The sequence below is a fragment of the Cricetulus griseus genome, chromosome 2 (assembly GCF_003668045.3).
Source record: "Cricetulus griseus strain 17A/GY chromosome 2, alternate assembly CriGri-PICRH-1.0, whole genome shotgun sequence".
NCBI classification, from domain to species: Eukaryota; Metazoa; Chordata; class Mammalia; order Rodentia; family Cricetidae; genus Cricetulus; species Cricetulus griseus.
In genome coordinates this window covers 393871744-393895748 of record NC_048595.1, presented here as the reverse complement: position 1 = coordinate 393895748, position 24005 = coordinate 393871744, and the positions used below count along the sequence as shown (strand labels likewise).

At 45.4% G+C, this 24005-nt stretch overlaps 1 protein-coding gene across 1 annotated transcript; it reads right to left on the bottom strand.

Moving 5' to 3' along the window:
• Positions 1–1342: 1342 nt before the first annotated feature.
• On the bottom strand, positions 1343–22081 carry Pced1b (PC-esterase domain containing 1B). The gene is made up of 2 exons (XM_035439211.1): positions 21947–22081; positions 1343–2939 (listed from the first exon to the last, which is right to left on the bottom strand). Exon 2 carries the CDS (start codon positions 2879–2881, stop codon positions 1583–1585), a length of 1299 nt encoding a protein of 432 aa, XP_035295102.1. The 5' UTR covers positions 2882–2939; positions 21947–22081; the 3' UTR covers positions 1343–1582.
• Positions 22082–24005: the final 1924 nt, after the last annotated feature.

Genomic DNA, 24005 nt, shown 5'->3' with positions numbered 1-24005 from the left:
ATCACCATGCTGCTTCAACTATATGCCACCAGATGGCTACACAGGTGCTATGTCAGTTTTCACCATCTCTTTTGAAGCTTGGGGTGTAGCCCTTATAAAGCTCAACATTGAGCAGGGACCTAAGATACTGGGGTGTCTGGAGTAAAGACCCTTTTCTCCAGGAATATGTTGTTTGGTGGGGGCAACAACTGAGTGCTATGTAATTCTTCGGGAACCATCTGGTCTCAATTTCTTGTGATTTCATGAATGAGATATGGTGGGACTAGAACCTACAAACCAGTCCAATCCCTCAGTTCAAAATTCCCACCACTTGGAAGGTTTTACTCACATCTTAGTTATTTTATCTGAGAAGGGGCCTTGCATTTAAACACATTTAGTGATTCACCAAATACTTACAGAATACTGGCTGTCGCCGTTTCTGAGTTGATCCCAAAAGGGCTGTGACTGCGTGGTTCCTTCCAATTTGCAGCTTTATTCTACAATGGTAACTTACATTGCCATCAAGTGTGGCTTACCTTTCTCTGGTTTCTTCACATCCACAAACCAGGATGAGTCATGGGGCCGACAAGTCACAGGTAAGCCTCTAATATACATGGCTTTTTGTTCACCAAACTTCTTGTGAGTGTCCCACCTCTGCTCTTCCCTTCTGGGGATGACACAGCTGCATAACCTTAGTCCTGAGCTTGGAAAGTTAATGGGGGCTGAGGACATAGATTATTTGGTAGAGTGCTTGCTTAGCATACATGATACCACGGAGTTTGATTCCCAGTACCCCATAAACCAGACATAGTAGTGTCAGGAAGCAGAGGCAGAAGGATAAGTTCAAAGTCATGGTCATAGTTGAGGCTGGTCTGGGAGGCCTGAGATGCCCCCCCCCCCACACACACACACTCACACACAGGTAAAACGTTAACAAGTAGGACTAGGGAAGACTAGTAAAGTCAGTCATTTATTTGGACTCCGTTTTTTCTTTTGCAAATGTTAACTTCTAATGTCTTTGGTTTCTCTAGTTCTAAATTTCAACAATTCTTTGAGAAAACTGCATCACAGAAAGTTCCATTTCTGCCACTTCCTTGTGAGGGCTCGACTCCACTCACAGTAACTCTTGGAAATATCTTTTAAACTGTTTTCGAATACTTTACTCTGCAGCTGTCAAAACCACTCATTTAGCATATACAGTCTTATCGAAGTGCTAATGGTGTAACTGCAAGAAGAGGCTGCCACTAAACACACACAAACACATGCGCGCACGCACACATACACACACAAAAAACAGGCAGAATCACTTTTGGAAACAATTTCTGTATTTCAATTTTATTTTTACAAAAAGGCAACAAGAGTAGCGAGGGGGGGAGGTAGTAAAGAAGGCTTGCTTGGTCACTCAGGGGGAAGAGACCTCCTCAGGCAGTAGGAGTGGGCCAGTTTGCTCTTCTTTGTTTCTAACAGCAGTCAACAAAGAGAAGTTCAAGATGGGGGCTAGCTAGGCTTAAATTAGCAAGGTCAGTGTGTGTAGACAGTGACAATGAAAGGGAAAGTCAGGCATCACAAGGCCCCATCCAGAGGTAAAGGGGTTTAAGTCAGACTATTGAGGCCTTGACTCTAGGCAGGGTGGGGCATGTCTTTGCGGTCGCCTGGGCCTCTCTCTCCAGGGTGTATAGGGGCCATGAGCAAAACGCCTTGGGAAGCCCCTGTGCACTACAGGGGCCTGGCGCTGGTGACAGGGTGGGCGGAAGTTGGGAACGGGTGGCTGGGGATAAAAACTAAAGTCACCCTCGAAGGTATATCCTGTGTGGGGAGGTGAAGGGCCTTCAGAATGAATATAGAATTCATCTGAATGGAAAACATGGTCTGAGGAAAAATAGGTATCTTGTGGATATAGTGGTAATGGGGGTGTTGCCTGAGGCGGGGGTAGGGGACACGACAGTAGGGGTGGGGGCCTTAAGGGCAAGCCAGGAGGTGGGAATAGAGGGCGTGGCCTGGGAAGAGGCATGGGTGGAGCCTGGGCAAAGGCCTGAGGACCTCTATTGGCCTGGGGGTGCCATTCCTCTACCAGGCCTGGACTTTCCCATGCCACAGGATCAGGCTCCCACGGGTCTCGATGGGGCAACTCCACCCCCCAGGCATCGGCCATGTGGGCCAGCAGCAGGTAAGAGAGTCTACGGTGTGCATGCTCATTCCAGTGCACCCCATCCCCCTGCAGGTGCTTCTTGGCTTGACGGAAGTGGAAATTTAAGTCCAGCACATCGAAGCAGCGCTTTGTTGCTTCGGCATGGCTGTAGAAGTTGGCTTGGCTCACTCTTTTTTTCAGGGTGGCTACCGAGATCCGGTACTGGCCCTTACATTTCTGTGGGAGGAAGGCTGCCTTGATCTTGTCACCCAAAGGCATGGCCGTGTTCCACACTAGCAGGCATGACTTGGGCAGTACCTGGTCCATGCGCCCGAACAGGCTCTCCAGGTTCTGCCTGTAGCTACTCAAGGAATTCCGCCCATACCTGGAGACATCCCAGAGGCAAGAGTTCATTATGATCACATCTGGGGCATGCGTGCCAGACTGCAGCTCCTCTAGGACTGTCTCCATGTACTCCGAATAGACACGCGTGAGGAAATAGAAGCGCACCAGATGATGGTCAGAACAGAACTCGCGAACCTCGCGGTAGTCGGTGCGGTTGTGTAGGGTATCCAGCTCGCCTCCCTTCATCAGCTGGTCTTTTTCAAATGTCAACTCCCCCTTGGTTCTGAGCTGCTTGTGAGTGAGCAGGCAATCCTTCTGCAGCAGGAGCACCAGGTCCTTGTACACCGCCCTATGCACAGAGTCCCCAAGGACGACCACATACTTGTTGTGGAGAAGCTGCTGAACTTCCGAGGCCAACAGGCGAACCATGATGCCCGGCGTGGCGCCTCCTAGCTCCCTCTTTTGCACAAGCTGGGTCTGGGAATTGCTAGAATAGAAAAGAGAGAGCTGGGAGGGACTCACCCCTAGGCAGGGCAGCAAACCTAAGAAAGATAGGGGAGTACTATTTGAGGAGCTGCTGCCTGAGGGTACGGGCCCCTGAAAAACTAACATTGCTGGCTCCAGAAGACTGGGCCTGAGGGCTGGGAAGAAGGGGTGGGTAGGCAAGAGGTAAGGAGGGGCAGAAACCCTGAGTTAGCTCAAGTTTAGGCCTGAAATTTGTTATCAACATTGGGCCTTATCTTCCGTTTGCTCTGTACATCTATTTCTCTGTTACTTTTCACTGATTACCGTTTCTTGATGCTCAAACCATCTTTAACCATATGTTAAAAACCCAACCATTGGGCTGGGGAGATGGTTGAGTGGGTCAAGGCACTTACAAACGGCTGGATTTTGGGTTCAGTAAGAGAATTCTCTCAAAAAAATAAGTGGGTAGTTGTGCCTGGTGATGGCTGCCTTTAATCCCAGCATTTGGGAGGCAGAGACTGGCAAAACTCTGGGAGTTCAAAAGGCTAGCTGTGTCTAGTGAGTTCCAGACCAGCGAGTGATACATAGGGAAAGCTCACCTAAACAAACAACAAACAAACAAATAAGTGTGTTGGGAGGGGTAGAGAATGACAAGAGGAAGATAGGCTTCAGATTCAGAAAGACAAATATTACATGTTGTCCTAAAAATAAAAAGAAAAGAAAAAGAGGAAGGCACGCATCACTGACGCATGACTGATCTGATTCTCCACACTTGAGTGGGGTGGTGAACATGTGTGTATACATATATCCCACCCCCAAGTGCCACCCACACACCTAAAAAAAAGAGAAGAAAAAGGGGTTCTGGGGAGAAAGGCCTCCACAGAACAAAACTCTAGGTTCACTCCTCTGCAACTACAACCACAGGAAAACTCCAATGACTTAAATTGTTTCACTTTTCTTCCCTGCCTCTCTTTGCATGTAAATACCAAAGCTGTTTTTCTACTCTCAGGTCAGGCTGTCTCTTGGTTAATTTGCATGCCCCCAGGGGCTGAGCTAAGAAGTAGAGAAAAGGCTTTGCCTTTCCATACTTTGAGTGAAATGGTGACAGATATTGAGCTCATTTCAAAACCTTAAATTGAAGCCTGGTCTACAGAGTGAGTTCCAGGTCAGCCATGGCTGTTGTGGGACCCTGTCTCAAAACACACAAAGTTAAGACTCACATTTCAATACTGCCACCAAACTACAACTAGGCAAGGGACATAGAAACCACTTTCTTTATTGCCCTTGGAATCCACCATGATTTGAGTTGTAAGGTAATATAAACATTTTAATAGGCATGGATGGCTTTAAATTCTATTACTTTTTTCTTTTTCTTTGAGACAGGGTTTCTCTGCATAGCCCCAGCTGCCTGGAACTGACTCTGTAGACCAGGTTAGTTAGCTCCAAAATCACAGAGATCTACCTGCCTCTGCCCCCTGAGTGCTGGATTAAAGGTAAATCATTTTTTTGAGAAAAGATTTTGCTGTATATTCAATGCTGGCCTCAAACTCCTGATCATCCCATCTAAGCCTCTGAATGCTAGTGTTACAAGCACGTACCACTACATTGGAAACTTTTTTGTTTTTTAAATGGTCACACTATGTCATCAACTATCCTAGAATTAGGATAGTTAGACCAAGCTGCCTTGAAGAACTCAGAGATCTGGATGCCTCTGCTTCCCAGAGTGCTAGAATTAAAGGAATGGGCCACTAGGCTCAGCTAACAAATTAAAATGTTAAGGTTTTACATGTGGTTTTAAGTGGTCACAAGCATAAATTATGAAAATAGGAAGTTTACTGGGTTTTCACAGAACAGGTAAGATTAACTTATCTCCCCCCATTTTTACTATTGCTCTCAGAATATAAGTTTTACAGGGAGTGGTGGATAACCTTTAGCCCATCACTTGGGAGAGAGAGGCAGGTGGATGTCTATGAGTTAGAGGCCAGTCAAGACTACACAGTGAGAGACCCTATCTCAACAAAACCAAAAAGGAAAAAAAAAAAAAAGTTTAACAATAATAGCTCATCATGGAGCAACAAAATAATGCATTAAAGTAAAGCATACACAGAGCTGGAGATGTGGCTCAGTTGCTAAGAGCACACAGAGAGCCAGGGGTTGTACTCCCATCACATAACCCGGGAGTGGCACAAACTGTAATATCAGCACTTGGGAGATAGAGGTAGGAAGATCAAGGTCATCTATGGTTTCTTAGTGAGTTTGAGGCCAGCCTGGTAAGCATGAGACACTATCTCAAAAAGAAAGGGAGGGGGGGGGAGGGAGGAAGGGAGGGAGGAGAGAGGGATGGGGAGAGAGAGATAATGTGAGTTAAACATTATTTGTCCTCTGAGCTTAGAAACATTGATAAACTAGGCTTGGTAAATATAGTACTATAATGCTAGCACTTGGGAGGCAGAGGCAGGAGAATTGCCACAATTTCTAGGCCAGCCTGGTCTACATAGTAAGACCCTGTCTCAAAATATCACAAATAGTTAGAAAAATAAATAAATAGGAGGGGGGAAGGGAGAACCTCATTGATAACTGTCATAATATAAGTCAGTTGTGGTGTTGCAAGCCTGTAATACCATACAGCATGATGGAAAAGGAGGATCAGGGGTTCAAGACCAGCCTGGAACAAAAACAAGAAAAAATGTCCTAGAGAACACTGCTTTGGATCAACAACACTAGGGATGAACACAGGCTCTGCTTGCAGCTCTTTGTCGGCAGCTAAGTTAACTCAGCCTTTCCGTGAAACAGGACTACAGTACTCATGCCATTTTGATGTGGGGATTGAATAAAGAGCTATTAGATATTCTGTTTATTCTCATATGTAGGCAGGCACTCACAGGGGCCAGTAGAAGGTCAGATTCCCTGCTGCTGGAGCTCAGAGAAGTTGTGAGTAGCCCAGTGTGGGGTTAAGAGCCAACCCTCCAGCCCAAATGGAAAGCACTTAGAACACCTGCCAAGCTCTTAAGTACTAATATGAGTTGGTGATTCTCAGTAAGCAAGTACAGAGACCAGTTTAACCATCTGCAAAGGGGGAGAAAACTGTTCCCCTGTCATCAGGGTTCTACAAAAAACAAAGGAGACAACAATAATGCTGGATGTTTACAGAACAACTCTTGGATGCCACTTTAAGGTGACCTACTGAAGAGATCCATCTCCCCACTCCTATTTTACAGAAAAGGTGATGGAGCTAAGATCTACTCGTTTTATTCATAGGCAACTATCTACTATGCTACCAGGGTGGATGGTTTTCTGTACTTGGGGGCAGGGGTGGAGAGGATGAATTTACCGCATTTCATCATTCACTCTCAAGTGAGAGGCACAAATATTAATCCAGGCATTAGCATAACCCAGTAAAACAAAATGCTGCAGACTGTGATTTCTCTGTGGGAAGGTGTGGTATCTTAACCAGGGAACCTTGGACCACATGCTGCTGTCCCCCTCCCCCAAGTCAAGCAAAACTGTCTTCAAGAATTCTCCATTGTCCTTCAGGGGAAGGTGCAGATAGCATCAAGGAGAAAGGGAGGGAAAGAACATTCCAGTAAGCAAATGAAACCAAACAAGAAGGGGGAGGGAGAGGATAACAACCAGATGGACAAAGTTGGGCACCCTCTGCCAGGTCTCCCATGGGAAAGGAAAGGAAGGGCTGTGCTGGGATGCCACTCAACACATGACAAAACCTAAATGACACTTTTAGTGAACCCAGAGAACAAGTAGAAAACCGAATCAGACACTTAACAAAGGCCAGAAACTTCCAGTTTCGGGCTCTTTTTATTTATAAAAAAACGAAACAAAAAGGGACTTGAATATAGTCAGGTTAGAGCACTTTGCCAAACTCCCTTATTAGTTTTGGAAGCTATTTTCTGGACTCATTTAATTAGGAGAGAAAGCAGTGGGGTCAGCTGTTTTGCTCCAAAACTAGGAACAAAAGAGCAGCCTCAGCTGGAATGGTGGTAAACACCTATAATCCCAGCACAGGGCGCCAAGGCTGGACTGCTCAAAAAGAAAACTTCAAATGAGATGCTCTCTTTCCTCCAGGGCTGAGATAAGAAAAGGCTGCCAAGGACAGATAAGAGGAGGATGACCCTGCACGAGGGGTGTGTAGAGAAGCAGCCAAGGCTGTCTCAGGAGTCGGGGTGGAGGCAGTGGGGTACAGGCCTACAGGGCCACTCTTAAAAAGTTTCATGATTTCCCAAATCTGTTTCCCTTGAAAGATCTGGGCCTCTAAAGTGGTAGGAGAAACATGCACTAAAAATGGCTACCACTGTTAAAAAAAAATAAAACAAAACAAAGCAAATCTATTTTCAAGCAATTTGCTTGTATTTCTCCATTTGGGGACAATTAATTTTTCAGTAGCTTCACAGGCATGAATTATAAATCTGACTCTTTCTTTATAGTTATCCCCAACCGAACCCAGAACATTTATTTTTCATTAATCTATGTTTTGTAGTAATTAGGTTAATTTTTGGAAGAATGACAACTAACTAGGCCAGACGCTCTGGAGATGGGACATAGATGTCTTAAAGCATAAGACAGACCTGACAATTAGGATGCTGTTTGGGTTTCTAGCAGGAAAAATGTGTAACTAGTTTAATAGTTTCATGCATCTGTTTAAATACCCACTATACCATTACACTGGAACTATAAACAGCTCCTTTCCCTTTAAAGGTATTTTTGGGGAATCTTATCATCTATCTATCTATCTATCTATCTATCTATCTATCTATCTATCTATCTATCTATCTAGTTTTTTAAAGTTTATTTTAACTTTGTTTTATGTGCACTGGTGTGAGGGTGTCAGATCCCCTGGAACTGGAGTTACAGACAGTTGTGAACTGTCATGTGGGTGCTGGGAATTGAACCAGGGTCCTCTGCAAAAGCAGCCAGTGCTTTTAAAGGCTGAGGCATCTCTCCAGCTCCCCCCCCCCCTTTTTTTGAGACAAGGTTGCACTATGTAGCCTGGTTGACCTGGCAGTTAGTATGTAGACCATACTGGCCTTGAACATAAAAACCTGCCTGCCTCTGCATCCTGAGTGCCAAGATTAAACATGCCCAGTTCAAATAATTGTTTTTGACTTTTCCAAGATCCCCTTCAATTTTAAGGCAATGCAAGCACAGACAGGGAACATAAGTATTTCTTGGGAACTCCCCTTTTGACTTTCTTATGTTTTGGTAATTTTTTAATTTTCTAAGTTGAACTAAATTTGTCAAGAAAAAAATTATAAGCCTGCAATGGGCTTACTCTAGATTGGACCCGGCTTACCAACAGTAACTTATAGATCCCAGAGTGGCCCACAGGGCCTACCTGCTAACCACTGGCTACTCATAGATTCTGGAGGAGGGGCAGTAACTGGATTCTGAACTCTGGACTGGGAACTCACCACTGACTTTTGATTTGGGCAAGTAACCTAGTATCTACACACTACACTACAAAGGTGGGATAAGTAATATTTTTAAAACGGCTTTAGGGTCATATCAAATATATAAAAGTATCGTGAAAGGCTATGGCAAGTGTGACAACAAAGAAACACTGCCAGGTAGCCAGTGGGAAGCCTGAGCCTCATCTCCCAGCCCAGGTGGCATCACCTGCTTAATATACCTCAGCCCTGCAGTCTAATTGGTAAAAATGTAGTTTCCAGTGTGTATCAGGGCCTTGACAGAGGTCACTATATTTAACTTGGTTGTCACCTGTGACATAACAAAGCTTGAACCACAGTTGACACCTGGCCTTCAAAGTGGGTTCACCAACACTGAATGCTGCGATTTGGCACAAGTATCAATGGAAGAATTTCAAACACTGTGAGTCTGAAAAGTCACAAGCTTAAAAACTCTTAAAACATCATGTTTTCCCACGTTAATAGTTAATATAAATCTTAAGGGTTATGGAGAGAAATGCAAACAATAAATTTAAAGAATGAAATGGAAGGCCGTTAATACTTGCTATGCAGACACTTTTACAGAAAAAGATAACCTTTGGACCATTTTTTTTTTTGCGGGGGAGGGGGCTTTTAGACATAGGGTTTCTCTGTGTAGCCCTGGCTGTCCTGGAACTCACTCAGTAGATCAGGCTGGCCTCGAACTCAAGAGATCTGCCTGCCTCTGCCTCTGCCTCCCAAGTCGTCGCGCCACCACCGCCAGGCTCCCATTTGGATCTTTTAAACAATTCACATAAGTTTGATTTCAATCGAATGTAGCTTTGCAAATCTTTACCATTACCGTCTCCAGTCGTTATTTCAACTGTCCTATAATGTGATAGGGTAAGGAAAATGTCCTGAGTTGACGACCTGGCTTTCATCTCCATGAAACAGTGCCATTCTGGTCTCAGGCTGGAGACCCATCTCTCTGAGCCTCCGTTCCCCCCCCCCCCCCCCGCGAGGATGAGGAGACAAGGCGTCTCAAAAGTCAACGCCTGCAGGACACCGGGCCCAGCTTAAGCTCCAGTACAGCAAACCGGCCTTACTCGGGTTCTAGAGAAAACAGCCCGAGGACCCCAAGTCCCTGAGCCTCCCCGACCCCGGGGCCCCCTTCCCACCGAGTGCAAAGGCAGACACGTACCTCCTTCTGGGACAGGCCAACAGCCAAGTCACGCCGGGAGCTTTCTACATCCTCAAGGTATCTCCCCTAGAGTGGACTAACCCTGCAGTCTTCATTTCAGTCACTAGTCCTAAGGTTAGCTCCCACCCTCCTAATTTCTCGCTGCTTTGAAAAAAAAAAAAAAAAAAAAAAAAAGGTAACTTTGTTGGCTCCACCTCCAGGCCTGTCCTACTGCCTGTCCTTCAAGGCCACATTTTTAAAGCGTTGTTTGCAAAGCCTATGTCCGGTCCTCTCCTCCCACTTACTCCTCCTCTGACTTTAACTTGGCTTCCAATCGCATCAAACCCGAAGACATTTGTCAGTAAATCACCACTGGCTACTTGGCATCCTTTCACAGGCCGATTCTTGACCTTCCCAGCAGCTGGTGGCCGCACTTCTGCAGCGTCCTCCGGAGTCCCTGTCACTGCTGGGTCCTGTCTTGCCCTAGACCCTTGGCGGTGCTTGTTTCTCGTTCTCTCCCAGGGGTTCCCTCAAAGTTGGTCCTTCTCAAGACCCTGTTCTCCAGCTTCCTTCCACCTAGGTTTCTGTCACCCTCAAATTTTCAAGCAGTCCTATTTTAACCTAGATAGCACTGGCTTCCGCCCGTTTTCTGAGCCAGATTGTAAATGGCTTCTCTTCCCTAGACCCGGGAGGAGGAAGACAAAGGACCACCCATCACCTTATCAATACTATTTGTATGCAGATGACTCAGAATTGAGGCAATAAAGCCACCAGGCTGAGTGGGAGGGCCCGGGATTCGGCCCCGGGGTAAGATCCAGCTGGAGATCCCTCCAGATATGCACTCCCAACTTCAGGCATTGTGGCCTGGAGGGGACGGGAGCCTAGTAAGTTACTAACGATTTCTTAACAGTCGATGGCTGGCAAGACGCTGCCACATTATAAACTAACCCCTACTCCACCCCCACGGGTCTCCTCAGCTCCAGGCATTCAGGTGGATAAAGTTCTTTAGTGGGGGAAGGGAGGAATAACAATGGCCTTCCAAATTCTCCAGGGTTCTTTATCCTCTCGCCAAATTGTGACAACTCCTAAGACAATTCCCTCCTGACCTTTGGACAGTCTTCCTCAAGGTAAATATTGGTTGTGGCCTGGAATGATGGCAGCCTGTTTTATGTGTGTTCAGAACTTCCATTCTGGATGGAAATATATAACTGGGTGGAAATAAATTCCATCCAAAAAGCTGAGTCAAGTCATTTTTATTTTTCACAAATGGCTGGTTCCACTCTCCTTGAAACATCAAAATCCTTAAAATGATAACCTGAATGTAGCCCAACTCCACCATTACTATTTATTTCTACTGGGGGGGGGTGTGCTGCTGAGGATCCAACCCAGGGTCTGCTGTGTGCATTTTCATTACATTTATATAGCAAATTATTTTAATGTTAAGAATATATCATATGGAGTATATGGACTATACATCCCATTGCTATATATGTAAGGCAGATCGATACACACGTATATTGAAAATATACTTTAGGATTTTGAAACGTTTTCAGAAGCTGAGCAGTGTTGACTTTTACTTCTGTTTTTTAGCTTAGTTTGCATGGTTAGTTTTTTTTTTTTCATTTTCCACTCCTCCCCCCCACCCCCGAGTGTGTGTGTGTGTGTGTGTGTGTGTGTGCGCGCGCGCGCGCGCGTGCACGCTCCCGTACGTGTGTGTGATCAGTAACAAACATGGGATTTTTTTTTCCTTTTGTTTTTCGAGACAGGGTTTCTCTGTATAACAGCTCTGGCTGTCCTAGAACTCACTCTGTAAACCAGGTTGGCCTCAAACTCAGAGATCCACCAGCCTCCGCTTCCTGAGTGCTGGGATTAAAGGTGTGCCACTACCACCCGGCTAACATGATGTTTCTTAAGATCTACCCATAGATTGGAAGTCAATTTCCTCAGAGATTCTTCCCTTGACCTTCAGACAGGCCTTGCCTTCCTCCTTAATGGTTGGTCTGCCATAGCAGCTAACTAGCCCTGTCATGCAGGCTCTCCTCAAGCACAAGCTCCTGCCTCCATATCCTGATGGTCCCCAGAGCCCTCTGCTCTTAGTGTCTTCCCTGGTGTGCCCTTACTTGCCCATCCACTTATACCTCCTTACAGTGGACACATTCAAGGAGCACTGACTGCTGGCCCTGTTTGATTGTCACAGCCCAGTCTTTAGTTACCTCTGCTTACAGAGAAATCAAAAGAGGCAAGCAAAAGAGGTGCAAAATCGCCCAAGGTTGCTCAGCTAGCAAAAGACAGAATTGGCTTGGTATTGATAGCAACTTCTGATGGATTAGATAAGCTTGGGGTGTAGGTTTCCTTTCTTTGGATAGAAATATGGTTTCAGAACCCAAGCTTTCAACTCCAGCTATAAATATTTGCTGAAATGAAAAGCAAGTAAAATTATCTAGAAAAAAATTTGCATGTTGCTTCCTCCTTGTTATTCTCTGCTGGAAAAAGCTATTTTGTATACAATTTTACATTTTCCATAAGGAAACAAAACAGGTATGCAGTTTATTTGGTTCCATTTCCACCACTCAGGATGTTAGCTAGCTTTATTACTAATTATTGTTTTATTATTAGCAGCGAATTGAAGTATTTAACCAATTGTTTCACAACACCCATTGGGTGACATTAGACTCCTCTGGTGATATTTAAGTATTTTTCTTGCTTATCCATGTGTTCCTCTTAAGAACCTTTGAGATAGGCATTTTTCATTTTATTCATTTGCACATTCAAAAATCAAGGTTGAAGATGGAATGAGCTCCCTGCTGTCTCTCCTGTTTATGAAGAGCAGGCCTGGCTGCCAGGTCTTTGTGGTCAACCACAGCAGACAAGATTGCACAGACAATAAGTAGGCGCTGCACATCCTCTTTCTTTCAACATTGAATTGGCTGTTTCCTTGAACCTTTTTTGTTGTTGTTGAAAAAGAAATTTATTTGTTTACCAGTCTAGGCCACATAGCATCCTTTGGTGCCACCAAGTCTGATGGCTGGAGTCCCCGTCCCCCCACCTGCCCAGTGACTTCTAACAGTAAGGAGTCTGAGAGAAGATGATCAGAAAATTTAAATTTATATTTAAAAGAAAATAGGAAGCAGAGCCCTTTAATCTCTTCAGATCATTCTTAGCTACACAGGGAGTTGGAGGACAGTCTAGGCTACAACAGACTCATTAGCAAAACAAAAAGGAAAGAAAAAAGCAAGCTGGGGGGGGTACTTACTCATTGAAACCCCTGGTGAGTGTGAGTGTGTGTGTGTGTGTGTGTGTGTGTGTGTGTGTGTGTGTGTGTGAGAGAGAGAGAGAGAGAGAGAGAGAGAGAGAGAGAGAGAGAGAGAGGTGTGTGTGTGTGTGTGAGAGAGAGAGAGAGTGTGTTTGTGCGTGTATGTGATGTGCGCACACGCCTGGGTTGATTTTTAGATCTCTTTAGATCTCTTCCCTAGATAGAGTCCTTTCCTGGCTGTAGATCAGAGTAGCTCAGACTCTGTCTTCATGGGTGCTGGAACTTTCACAAGCCACTGTCTGGGGAGGTGATGCCATTTCCGGTGGCCTCTGGGGCAAAGGACCGGATACAGCGTGTACTATCTTGCTTTAGGAAGCATAATGACCAAAGCAAAAGACTGTGTCATTAATATAGATGAAACAAGAAGTGGGAATTTGGCTCTGAATTTGTTTTCACTTTGCCTTTCTCAAAAATTTGAATGCAACTATATCTTGACCCTTCCTGTTTGTAACGGTGGTCCTTGGCTTTTATTATTCAGGTGTGGTGAATACAGTACAGAAAGCATTAGAAGTGGGGAGGAGGGGTTGGAGAAAGAGATTTGGGGGGACAGTAAGAGATACGAGAGATTTCTCCTCCATTTCCTTTCTCTTATTTAGTAGCCATGATCCTCTCTGTCTTGTGTGTGTGTGTGTGTGTGTGTGTGTGTGTGTGTGTGTGTGTGTGTGTGTTTACAACTCAGCCTCCCAGCTTCTTGATCTGCAGACAGCCTTGTTGTGGGATGACAGACCCTCCACAGTTAGGAGTGGGAATATGGGCCCAAGGCTGCCCAGAAATAGACAGCCCAGTGACTTCAGCACCAGGTAAATGAGGTAAAGGTCAGAGCCAGCACCAGTCTCTTCTACTCCCTCTCCCAGATGCCTACTGGAAACTGTCAAAGGGCTAGAAAGGAAAGGGCCTGAGATTCAACAGATAAGCACTGGCCATGGGTTCTGGTTGGAATAATCACATTTGGGGGAGGGACTCTCACCTCCTCTACAAATACTAAGATGAGAGGAAATGAATCAGAAAAGACTAGGAGGAGAAACTTAAAAAAACAAAACAAAACAACTTTTTTCTTTCTGAAAATAGTGACGTTTTAGAAGGTGCTTTAAACACTTCTGAGTGGAGACTACTTGTGTGTGTGTGTGTGTGTGTGTGTGTGTGTGTGTGTGTGTGTGTGTGTGTGTAACTCAAGCCCCTCCCTCTACCTCTGAGCTACAGCTACAGCTTCCAACTTCCATTACAATAAACATCATAAAGTAAGGAACAAAATATATTCTGCAATGAGCCAAGTGTAGTGGCACATGCTTACAGTTCCAGCACTCAAGAGGGCAGAGATAGTAGGACTGTTACAAAAACCCAGGTCAGCTTGGACTATGGAGCGAGAACCTGTCTCAAGCACAAACAACCAAAGATCCCAGGACAGTCCTGAAGTCCACACCTTATATGCTTTTGTTTTGTTTTCTCACTGTTATAGGTAAGCTGGTATACAAAGTGACTTCATTGTTGTTTCCTGAAAAATATTCTATGTTTACTATCGCATATGTGCCTTAAAATTTAATCACATACATTCTGCATTGTTCTCATCTTGCCTAAATTATTTTTTCATCTTGGCCAAATTGTTTTCTAGGTTTCAGGCATTATGCTAGCCTGTCCCTGTCACCTGGCAGAATGCACTCAGGCAGTACTGTGGTCAGCCCAGGGATCCATGACTACTAGTCTACATGCAGTTGTAAAGGACCCCTTTAAAAGAAAGACCCCTGCCCACTTATAATCTCTTTCCCTGTCTCCTGACTGTTGTTCCCTTGGGACAGAAAGGACTTTTCCTGTTTCCCTCTTCTGTCCTCTGTCTCTTTACCTCTTTTCTCTTTCCTTCCTCCTCCCCTCCCCTTTCTTTTTTTTTTTTTAAGATTTTATTTATTTATTATGTATACAAATTCTGCTTCCATGTATACCTGCACATCAGCAGAGGGCACCAGATCTCATAACAGATGGTTGTGAGCCACCATGTGGTTGCTGGGAATTGAACTCAGGACCCCTGGAAGAGCAGCCGGTGCTCTTAACCTCTGAGCCATCTCTCCAGCCCCTCTCCCTCCCCTTTCTAATAAAACTTCTCACTTAAGCTCTGTCTGTCTGGCATGTTTGTCCCCAGCTAGTCAACCTTGCTGCCTTGGAATCCTGCCAAGGTCCCCCACATGCATTATCCTAATACTAATGAATCTTAATACAATCATTACAGTGTCTCCAGGCAGGACTTTGGTCTAGAACCCAACTGATAACCTAGCTGTTTTAAAATTCAGAGCAGTGTATTATGTAACTTGAGGGCCTCTGCCCTGTCCTGGGTTCTGTACATGAGTTTAAAACCTTTCCAAGGTCTGTGCACTGAGAGAGGAAGCTGGGGAGGCTTCCAGGTTCTCTGTAATCACCAGGATCCCAGAGAACAAAAGAGCAGCAGCACATGGTAGTTGTGTCTATATGATTTATATTTGAAATAAGGTTGCTGGAGAGCAGTGACTGATTTTCTTGCTTCCAGTCTCTATTGTGACCCACTTCAACAGCCCCCATGTCAATAACCTCCATTGCTGATCCATTGAAAGCTTCAGAGCCCAGTGAACCTTTTTCCTTACCCACCCCTAAAACGCACTTTACCCCCATGGCTCTCTGTTCATAACTAAAGTAGGCTCTTGTAACCTTCACTTTGCAGATGGTGAAACTGAGACTCTGCAAAAACTTACATGACTTGTCACCTTGATGGAGTAGGACAGGCATTTTAGAGTCAGTCCTCTCAACTGCACAGTGGCCATCTTTGCTGCCAGGTCACGGTGAGAGGGCACTGCCAGTGTTAATCATATTTAAATTATGTTGTTTAGTTTTAGAAAGGGTAAAGAGGGCTGATGGTGTGGCTCACTTGGTGGAGTGCTTGCCTGATGTGCATGAAGCCCTGGGTTGTTTCCCACATAAACTGACTGAGCATGTGCGTGGAATTGCAGCAACAGGGGAATCCAGGTCATCCTTTACTATGGGAATCCAAACTAGGGAGTTTGAAGTGAGCCCAAGCTACATAAGACTGTAGGGAGTCTCTGTGTTCCCAAAAGAAGCAAGGCTACTTATTCTACCAGAAACAATCTCTACAGAGATTCCATAACTGAAGGAATTCCATATAGCAACAATTATTATGCTGTGACAGCCAGGAAACTCTGGGCCACCAATACAGCCAAAGTTGCATGCAGAGACAATGTGTGTTTTCCTGAGACATCTCAGACAACTATTTCAAAGATGATAAATGAACTGTGCTTAATTACATACAGCTAAAGTGATCTACTACCTTTAGTTGTATATGTAAAACCTTGCTCTCATTCCTAAATCTGAACAATGACATATACTTCACAATTTTGTTTAGGGAAGGAAATTCTCTGCCCTTTAAGCCTTCTTTTAAATTATTCTCTGGGGCAATGCAACATAGAAAGCCACAGATTGTATACAATAAAGTTGCTGGAGGCATGGCTGGGTTGGAAAAGGACCTGCTGTTCAAACATGAGGACCTGAGTTCAGCTCCCAGCACTAGGCCTGGTTGGTGCAGGGAGGCAGAGACCCAGGGATCTCTCTGGTCAGCCAGCAGAACAGAGCCTGAGGAAAACAAAATACCCACCACTGACACTTAGATTCCACACTTGCACACACACACTAAGATATGAACACACATATAGATGACTACAATGAAACAAGAAGAGTGGGCTGGAGAGTTGCCTCAGTGGTTGAGGGCACTTGTTGCTCTTTCAGACAACTGGGTTTGATTTCCAAGCACCCACATGTTGGCTGACAATACTCTGTAAACTGCAGTTCCAGAGGAACTGACACTTCTGATCACCAAGGGCACCAGGCATGCACGTGGCGCGCGCGCGTGCGCGCGCGCACACACACACACACACACACACACACACACACACATGCATGTGTGCAAGCAAACTGCTCATATACATAAAGCAGTGAAATAAAATTAACAAAACCATAGAGTGACTCCTTTGTGAAGCCTGTACTCACACTTGGGTATACCTTATTCTTCCCCTGAGCATCTCTTTCGTTACCCCTGTGCTAAAGATCCACGTTAAAAAATGTCTTTTGCCAGGTGGTGGTGGTGCCCGCCTTTAACCCCAATACTCAGAAGGTAGAGGTAGGCGGATCTCTGTGAGTTCAAGGACAGCCTGGTCTACACAGAGAGTTCCAGGCTCCAAAGCTACATAGAGAAATCCTGTCTTGGAAAACAAACAAAACATCTTTTAATAGATTTCAACTCTACTTCATACTGTTTTGTCTTGAAAGTCTTTTCTATGGCAAAGTGAAAAAATCCTGGGTTTGCCTAAGTGTAGGCCCCTAAAGGTTACAGGAACTCACCAGGATGTAGCACGTGACTGTCCTGCCTCCACTGTACACCCCTCTCCCTTCCTAAAGATCTACTGTTACTGTTTACTAAGACAGTTGTTTGGGTCATAGATGAGAGCCAAACCGAACAGATGTTAAACTGCAAAATTACTTTGGTAAAACTAATCATTCAGGCTGGGTGGTGGTGGTGCATGCATTTAATCCCAACACTCGGGAGGAAGAGACAGGTGGGTTGCCAGCTTCTACAGAGTCAGTTCCAAGACAGCCAGGGTTACACAGAGAAACCCTGTCTCAGCTCGAGAAACCAACCAACCAAACAAAAAAACAGAAAAAAACTAATTCTTCAGATAGTTCCAAATGTTCAAATAATTGAAGTGATATTAAAAAGCAGACAAACAAAAAAACCCAATCTATTAATGGGATGACAACAACAACAATAATAAAATACTTTTTTTGATTTTTGGCTTTTCGAGACAGATTTTCTCTGTGAGGCCCTGACTGTCCTGGAACCCACTGTATAGACCAGGCTGGCCTTGAACTCACAGAGATCCATCTGTCTCTGCCTCCTGGGTGTACCACCACAACCCAGCAAATAAATCTTTCTTGGAACAGAAGACTTTGGAAGCCAGATGTAGTGTTAACGCCTGTAATCCTAGTACTTGGAGACTGAGACCAAAAGAACACGAGTTCTAACCCAGTCCAGCTACACAGTAAGAACCTTGTCTATACATAAATAAGTCAGATTTTGAGATCTGAATTAAACCTCTCATGAGTTCAGGTTAGTAACAACTAAATTTTGTGCTAAATCAGTGTATGTCAATTTCTCTTTGATTGTTGCTAAGTAGGGACTTAGCAGGTTTGGGAATGGGTTAAATGAAAGACCCAAGATCCTACTCTTAGGAAATGCCCCAGATCTTTCTTGGAATCTTTATTTGCAATGTCTGCATTCTGCTCCAGCATGGCTTCCTGGTTCAGAGCATGGGCTTTGCAGGCTGGGAAAGTAAGAAGGGTCTCAAGTCCTTATCTTGTGAGTCATGTGACTCTGGATGCTTGAATCCTGTGGACCCATTTCCAGAGTCAAACATTAAATGTGTGGCTTGAACAGCACAGTTCTCAATTTGCTCTAGGAAGTGGTGTGTGTGTGGGGGGGTGTTGGGGGCAGGTGCAGCTCAATAGGACTACAGCCATCTTGGCTCAGTTTGCCTATTGGGCAGTCCTGGCAGATATCCCAAGCTCTATAGTAAACAAAGTTATTAAGACAGTCAGTCAAGCATGGTGTGCCAGCCACTGATGCCCAGATTGTCTTTTAACTGATATTTTGAGAAAGGGCAAGCCATTTCTATTGGCCATGACCCACTTTTGTCTAGCACAGCATGGAGGTACCTTCCTCTTGTTTTAGAGTGTGGGATCCTCTTGCCTTGGTGCTGAACAAACCATCCCCTGCCCTTAAGTCTCCAGTAAAATGTGATTTGTGCAATCTGGACCTAGCAGTCTCTTTCCTTGGTGGCTCAGGCCCTGTCTGCATTTGGCCTCTGGCTCTCCTACGCTGGGAGTGGGACTTCCAAACAATGTATGTATATTCATGCCTTAATCATATATAAAATAATACTTTAAATAATTGCCACACCAGGCATTGATGGTACATACCGTTAATCCCAGCATTCAGGAGGCAGAGGCAGGCAGATCTCTGGGAGTTGGAGTCTAGCCTGGTCTACAGGGGCTCCAAAGCTACACAGAGAAACCCTATCTCAAAAAACCAAAATAGTAATAATAATGATGATGATGATGATAATTAGACACAGGTAAAATGAAATGCTGGCAGGCAGCCTGTATGATGAACACAGCTCTGGGCTGTCATGAGAACATCCTATAGGAACAGACTCCGCAGGTAGACAAGGATGACATAGGCTGTCTTGAGGCTTGGGAGACTCAACAGCCTTTCCCATTACAGTGAGCTTGGACCATGCAGTAGACTTCCTGGGGCTAGCTGCATGGTTCCACAGTCACAAGTCATTTTTTTTTAAAAGCTTATAAGCTTTTTCACAAAGAATAATTAAACACTGCATGAGAACAGAGGCCCGACGTTATGTTAGAAATGTGTCCCTCACCTGTAAATAACGCCAGGAGACTCCAAGCCACCGAGTGCTCTGATGCCCGTTTCTGTGCTCACCAACACTCCTTCACTAGATTGACCATTTGACACACAGTTAATAGATCCATTCCTATCTGGTGCAGTTCTTCCATTCTGCAAGTCTGAATCCACACACCCTATTGCTTCTTCCCAGAGACCCTCACCGCGCAGCCACAGGGCCTTCTCAGTACACTCTATGCTAGCAGCCTTCACACACTTTACCTGTGACAAGCTGAGTTCCTGAGTAACTTGATTCCTGATTACCATGACCTCTCTTCCTCAGTCCACACTAACACAGACTTCGAAGCTTTATCCTAGTCAAGTGTGGTGGTGCACGCTTTTGATCCCAGCACCCCGGAGATACAGGCAGGCAGGAGATCAAAGCCAGCCTGGTCCCAGGTAATCTAGAGCTATATATTGAGACCCTGTGTCAAAAACTCTTGCCGGGTGGTGGTGGCACATGGCCTTTTATCCCAGCACTTGGAAGGCAGAGACAGGTGGATATCTGTGAGTTCCAGGACAGCCAAGGATGACATGGAGAAATAATGTCTTAAAAAAAAAAACAAAACTAAACCAAACAAACAAAAAACCCCCAATAAAAAACCAACAACAACAAAATCAGAAACAAACAGTAAAAAGTCTGGAAATTAAAAAAATTTAAGCCGGGCATTGGTGGCGCACGCCTTTAATCCCAGCACTTGGGAGGCAGAGGCAGTCGGATGGATCTCTGTGAGTTTGAGGCTAGCCTGTTCTCCAGAGCGAGTGCCAGGATAGGCTCCAAAGCTACACGGAGAAACCCTGTCTCGGAAAAACAAAACAAACAAACAAACAAACAAACAAAACCAAAAAAATTTAAATGGCACTGTTAATTTTTTTTTTTTTCTCGAGATAGGGTTTCCCTGTGTAGCATTGGAGCCTGTTCTGGAACTAGCTCTTGTAGACCAGGCTGGTCTCAAACTCTCAGAGATCTGCCTGCCTCTGCCTCCCAAGTGCTGGGATTAAAGGCATGCTCTACAATCACCCGGCTTAAGTGGCACCATTAATTAATTCTAATAGTGGCAATGTTTCTCCCAAAACCAAAATGCTAAGCCTTAATTTACCGATCCCACACAGTAGGATCACTGAAATAGTCATTTTCAAAATCACTGGAGTCTGGTAACTCTACCTTTCTTTAGAGAAGGCTCCAGCATTTTCAAATGCTATTCACAGCTAAGTTCAGGGACTTGGAGCTAGTTTGTTCAGGAAGGAGATAGCTTGGTGTTCTTTGGTGCGTGTCATTCTTCCTTTCTTCTACCAGATAAACATCCCTCCGGGGCCTCTCTCCTGGCACAGTGCTTGGCACCAGTGTTTTAAAACACATGACAAAAACAGCGAAGGACAAAGAAATGTTTCATGTAAACTCTGTGACTCTACCAGGATCTGATTTAAAATACATTCTGAGTGAGTGATCTTATTTTCCAGTTCTGAGGTCCACAGCTCCTGGTCAGAAATCTCCAGCTCCTCCCAGTAGAGGCAGCTCTGCCCAGCAGAGGCAGAGATCTGTGACAAGCTCCCCTGGCCAGTCCACTCTGCTGGCCACAACCTCTACCTCAGTTCACACCAGGAATCCCTTTGCACCTGACTTCCCCTCCTTCTCAGCCCTTAAGCTCCAGTCTGTGTTCTGAGATACACATCTTTCCATTTCACTGCCCTTCACAGACTGAGAGTGTATCTGAAGACATCAGCCTTCCTGCCTTCATCAGGCTATTAGCAACCAGGGAGCCGCCCCTATGAGGAGCCTGCTGCAGGTCTCAGCCCGGGCACAGGACCTCCCTATTTTAGGCCGCAATAGTAACTCTCAATATTATAGGTCCAGTACCTCATTTACATAATCAACAATTGCAGCTGCCATTTCCTGAGAACCTCTTTTACACACAGACATCTTACATCCATTGTTACCTTTAGTGCCACCTACAGACTAAGAAGGTGTGTCCATGGAGGAAAATACCTCTCAGAGGGCTGCTGTTTGCCTCACATTGCAAGGCCAGATGAATCCACCTCCCGCCTGGCTTACCCTGGCACTTAGCAGGAAACTGAACCCACCCCTATCCCATGCCCAGAGGGTGACCTCTACAAAAACTGGAACACTACAGCCAAGACAAGAGGCGGTTTTGACTTTTGATTTGGAGGGGAACAGAGGCTGCCACTAGTGACTGCGCTGGTTTCCGGTATGTCACCACCAGCATGTCTAGGGGCAGTGGGTTTAGAAATCTGAGAAGGAATGGTGGACTCACAGAGTCAGGATCTTGGGAAAACGTAGAGCTCAGTATTTAAGGCTTTCTTATGAGTACATTCCTGGGGGAGACCAAAACCCAGGGGCCTGGAGAGCCGTGTTAGCCAGCAAAGTGTGAAGGAGAAACTGTCTGCAGAGTTTGATTGACCACAGACTGGTATTGTAGGAGGAAGTAGGCTCAGAAAACCCTGCAACCCTGGCCCGCTAAGATGTTTGTTAACGAAAATGAGAGCAGGTGCTGATTATCGCTCTGAATGGCAAGAGGCGCAGCGTGTTTTGTGTGAGTTTCATGGTGGCTATCACAGGCCCGAGCCACGCTTTGCCGATGGGGGCTGTGCCTGGTGTGTGCTGCGTGTTGGGGGATGGGTGCATACTTACATGTCTGCACAAGGAAGATCCTATTGTTCAGTCCCTCCATCGCTGGGCACAGAGAAGGAAAGAGGAAGGAAGGTAAGAAGAGAAGAAGGTGATGAGGAGCTCCACTTGGCTGCTTCGTCCTCATTGCCGAGTCATCCTTGCCCTGTTGAGAGAGTCAGTACTTCCTTCAGTGGCAGTGGGTGGTGCAGCCTCTGGGGCTGCTCCAGGGCAGTGGTTGGGGCTTCCTCTTTGGTGGAGTTAATAAGGTGCAAACTTGGCTCTTCTCTGGGCCACAAGATGAAACTAGATGCCAGCTCCCCAGTTCACCCCAGTCAAGCCAAGGGGCAAGCCATGCCAATACAGGTCAGAACCCGGACTGTTCCACACATCTGGACTAGAGACCTAAACTAACTCAGCCCCACCTATCACCTTCCGGCCAAGAGCTCTTTCTTTTCTAGGGGCCTTGACCATGGGGATTTGTTGCTGACCACTCCTGCCCTAATGAGAGGCCAGAGCAGTCAGTCTGTCTGTTGACAGCAGTTCTAAAGCCTGGCAGAGACCTCTGACACTGATGCCAGCAAAGTTGGCTCCCTGTCTTCAGGATGAGTCTTTGGAGTCTCTGGTCATTATGAGCCAAGCTACTACTGGGGTGAGCAGATTCTGGGTAAACCATCTAGTGTCCCTTTCTGTAGCTTAGGGACACGAGCTTGGAGGCACGGAGTGGAAGGAGGAAGTGGAGCAGCGCCCTGTCAACATCAGGTCTGCTTCCCCCGTTTCTTTTTCAGTGCACGAGGCCAGTGTTTTAAACATGTATTTCTCTTCTCTCTCTCTCTCTCTCTCTCTCTCTCTCTCTCTCGTTTTCTCTATGTTGACTAGGCTGGTCTCAAACTCAGAGATCCTCCTGCCTCTGCCTCCTTGAAGACTAAAGACTTGTGCCATTGTGCCTAATCTCTTTCCCTTTGTTAAAAAAAAAAAAAAAAAAAGTGGTGGGGAGCTGGTGAAATGGCTCAGTGGTTGAGAACATCTTTTTTTCTTGCAGAGGACCCAGGTTCCTTTCCCAGCACCCACTCGACAGATCTCAACCATCCATAACTCCAGTTCTAGGGGATCTAATGTCCTCTCCTCATCTCCACGGGTACCAGGCACACATGTGATACACAGGCATACAGGTAAACAAAACATGCATACACATAAAATAAATTTTAAAACATTTAAAAGATATATTTGTTTCTGTGTGTATATGTGTGTGTGTGAGAGAAAGACAGAGAGAGAAAGACAGACAGAGAGAGAGAGAGAGAGAGAGAGAGAGAGAGAGACAGACAGACAGACAGACAGACAGTACACTTGTGGAGTGGAGGTCAGAGGAAAACTTGTTGGAGTTAATTTTCTCTTTCTATCATGTAAGTTCTAAGGATCAAACTTGGCTCCAATCAGGTTTGGCAGCAAGTGCCCTTACCCATTGAGCCATCTTGGTGGCCCCCAAAGCTTGTAATATTTGTTCTACTGGGGCACGCTTGGTTCACACCTATTTCAAGCACTGTGGAGATGAAGAGGACCATGAGTTCAAGGCTAGCCTGGGATACATATGATAAGCAGCTGTCTCCTCCTCCTCCATTTTTGTTTTTGTTTGTTTTGTTTTTCAAGACAGGGTTTCTCTGTGTACCTCTGGCTGTCCTGGAACTCACCCTGTAGACCAGGCTGGCCCTGAACACACATAGATCTGCCTGCCTCTGCCTCTGGAGTACTGGAATTAAAGGTGTGCACCACCACCCATCAAGCTGCTGTTTCAAAACAGCAACAAACCAAAACCTGATTTTTTTCCCCTTCAGACAGTCTCATAGGGTCTCATACAGAAGTCCCTCCATAGCCAAACCTTGAACTCCTGATCCTCTTGCTTCTGCTCTTTTGAGAGACAAGGGCTCAGGTAGCTGGTATTGGCCTAGAACTCCTGATCTCCTTGCTTCCATGCATTGGGATTATAGTCATGTCAGCTCACACAGGCCAAATCTATTATTGGTAAGTGATTAATTCCGATAAAGGAGGCTGGAGAAAGTGGAAGAGAGCTTTTGCCTCATCCTAA

Excerpts from the sequence above, each read along its gene's own strand:
- Pced1b (XM_035439211.1), bottom strand. The coding sequence starts at position 2,881 with ATGGTTCGCCTGTTGGCCTCGGAAGTTCAGCAGCTTCTCCACAACAAG.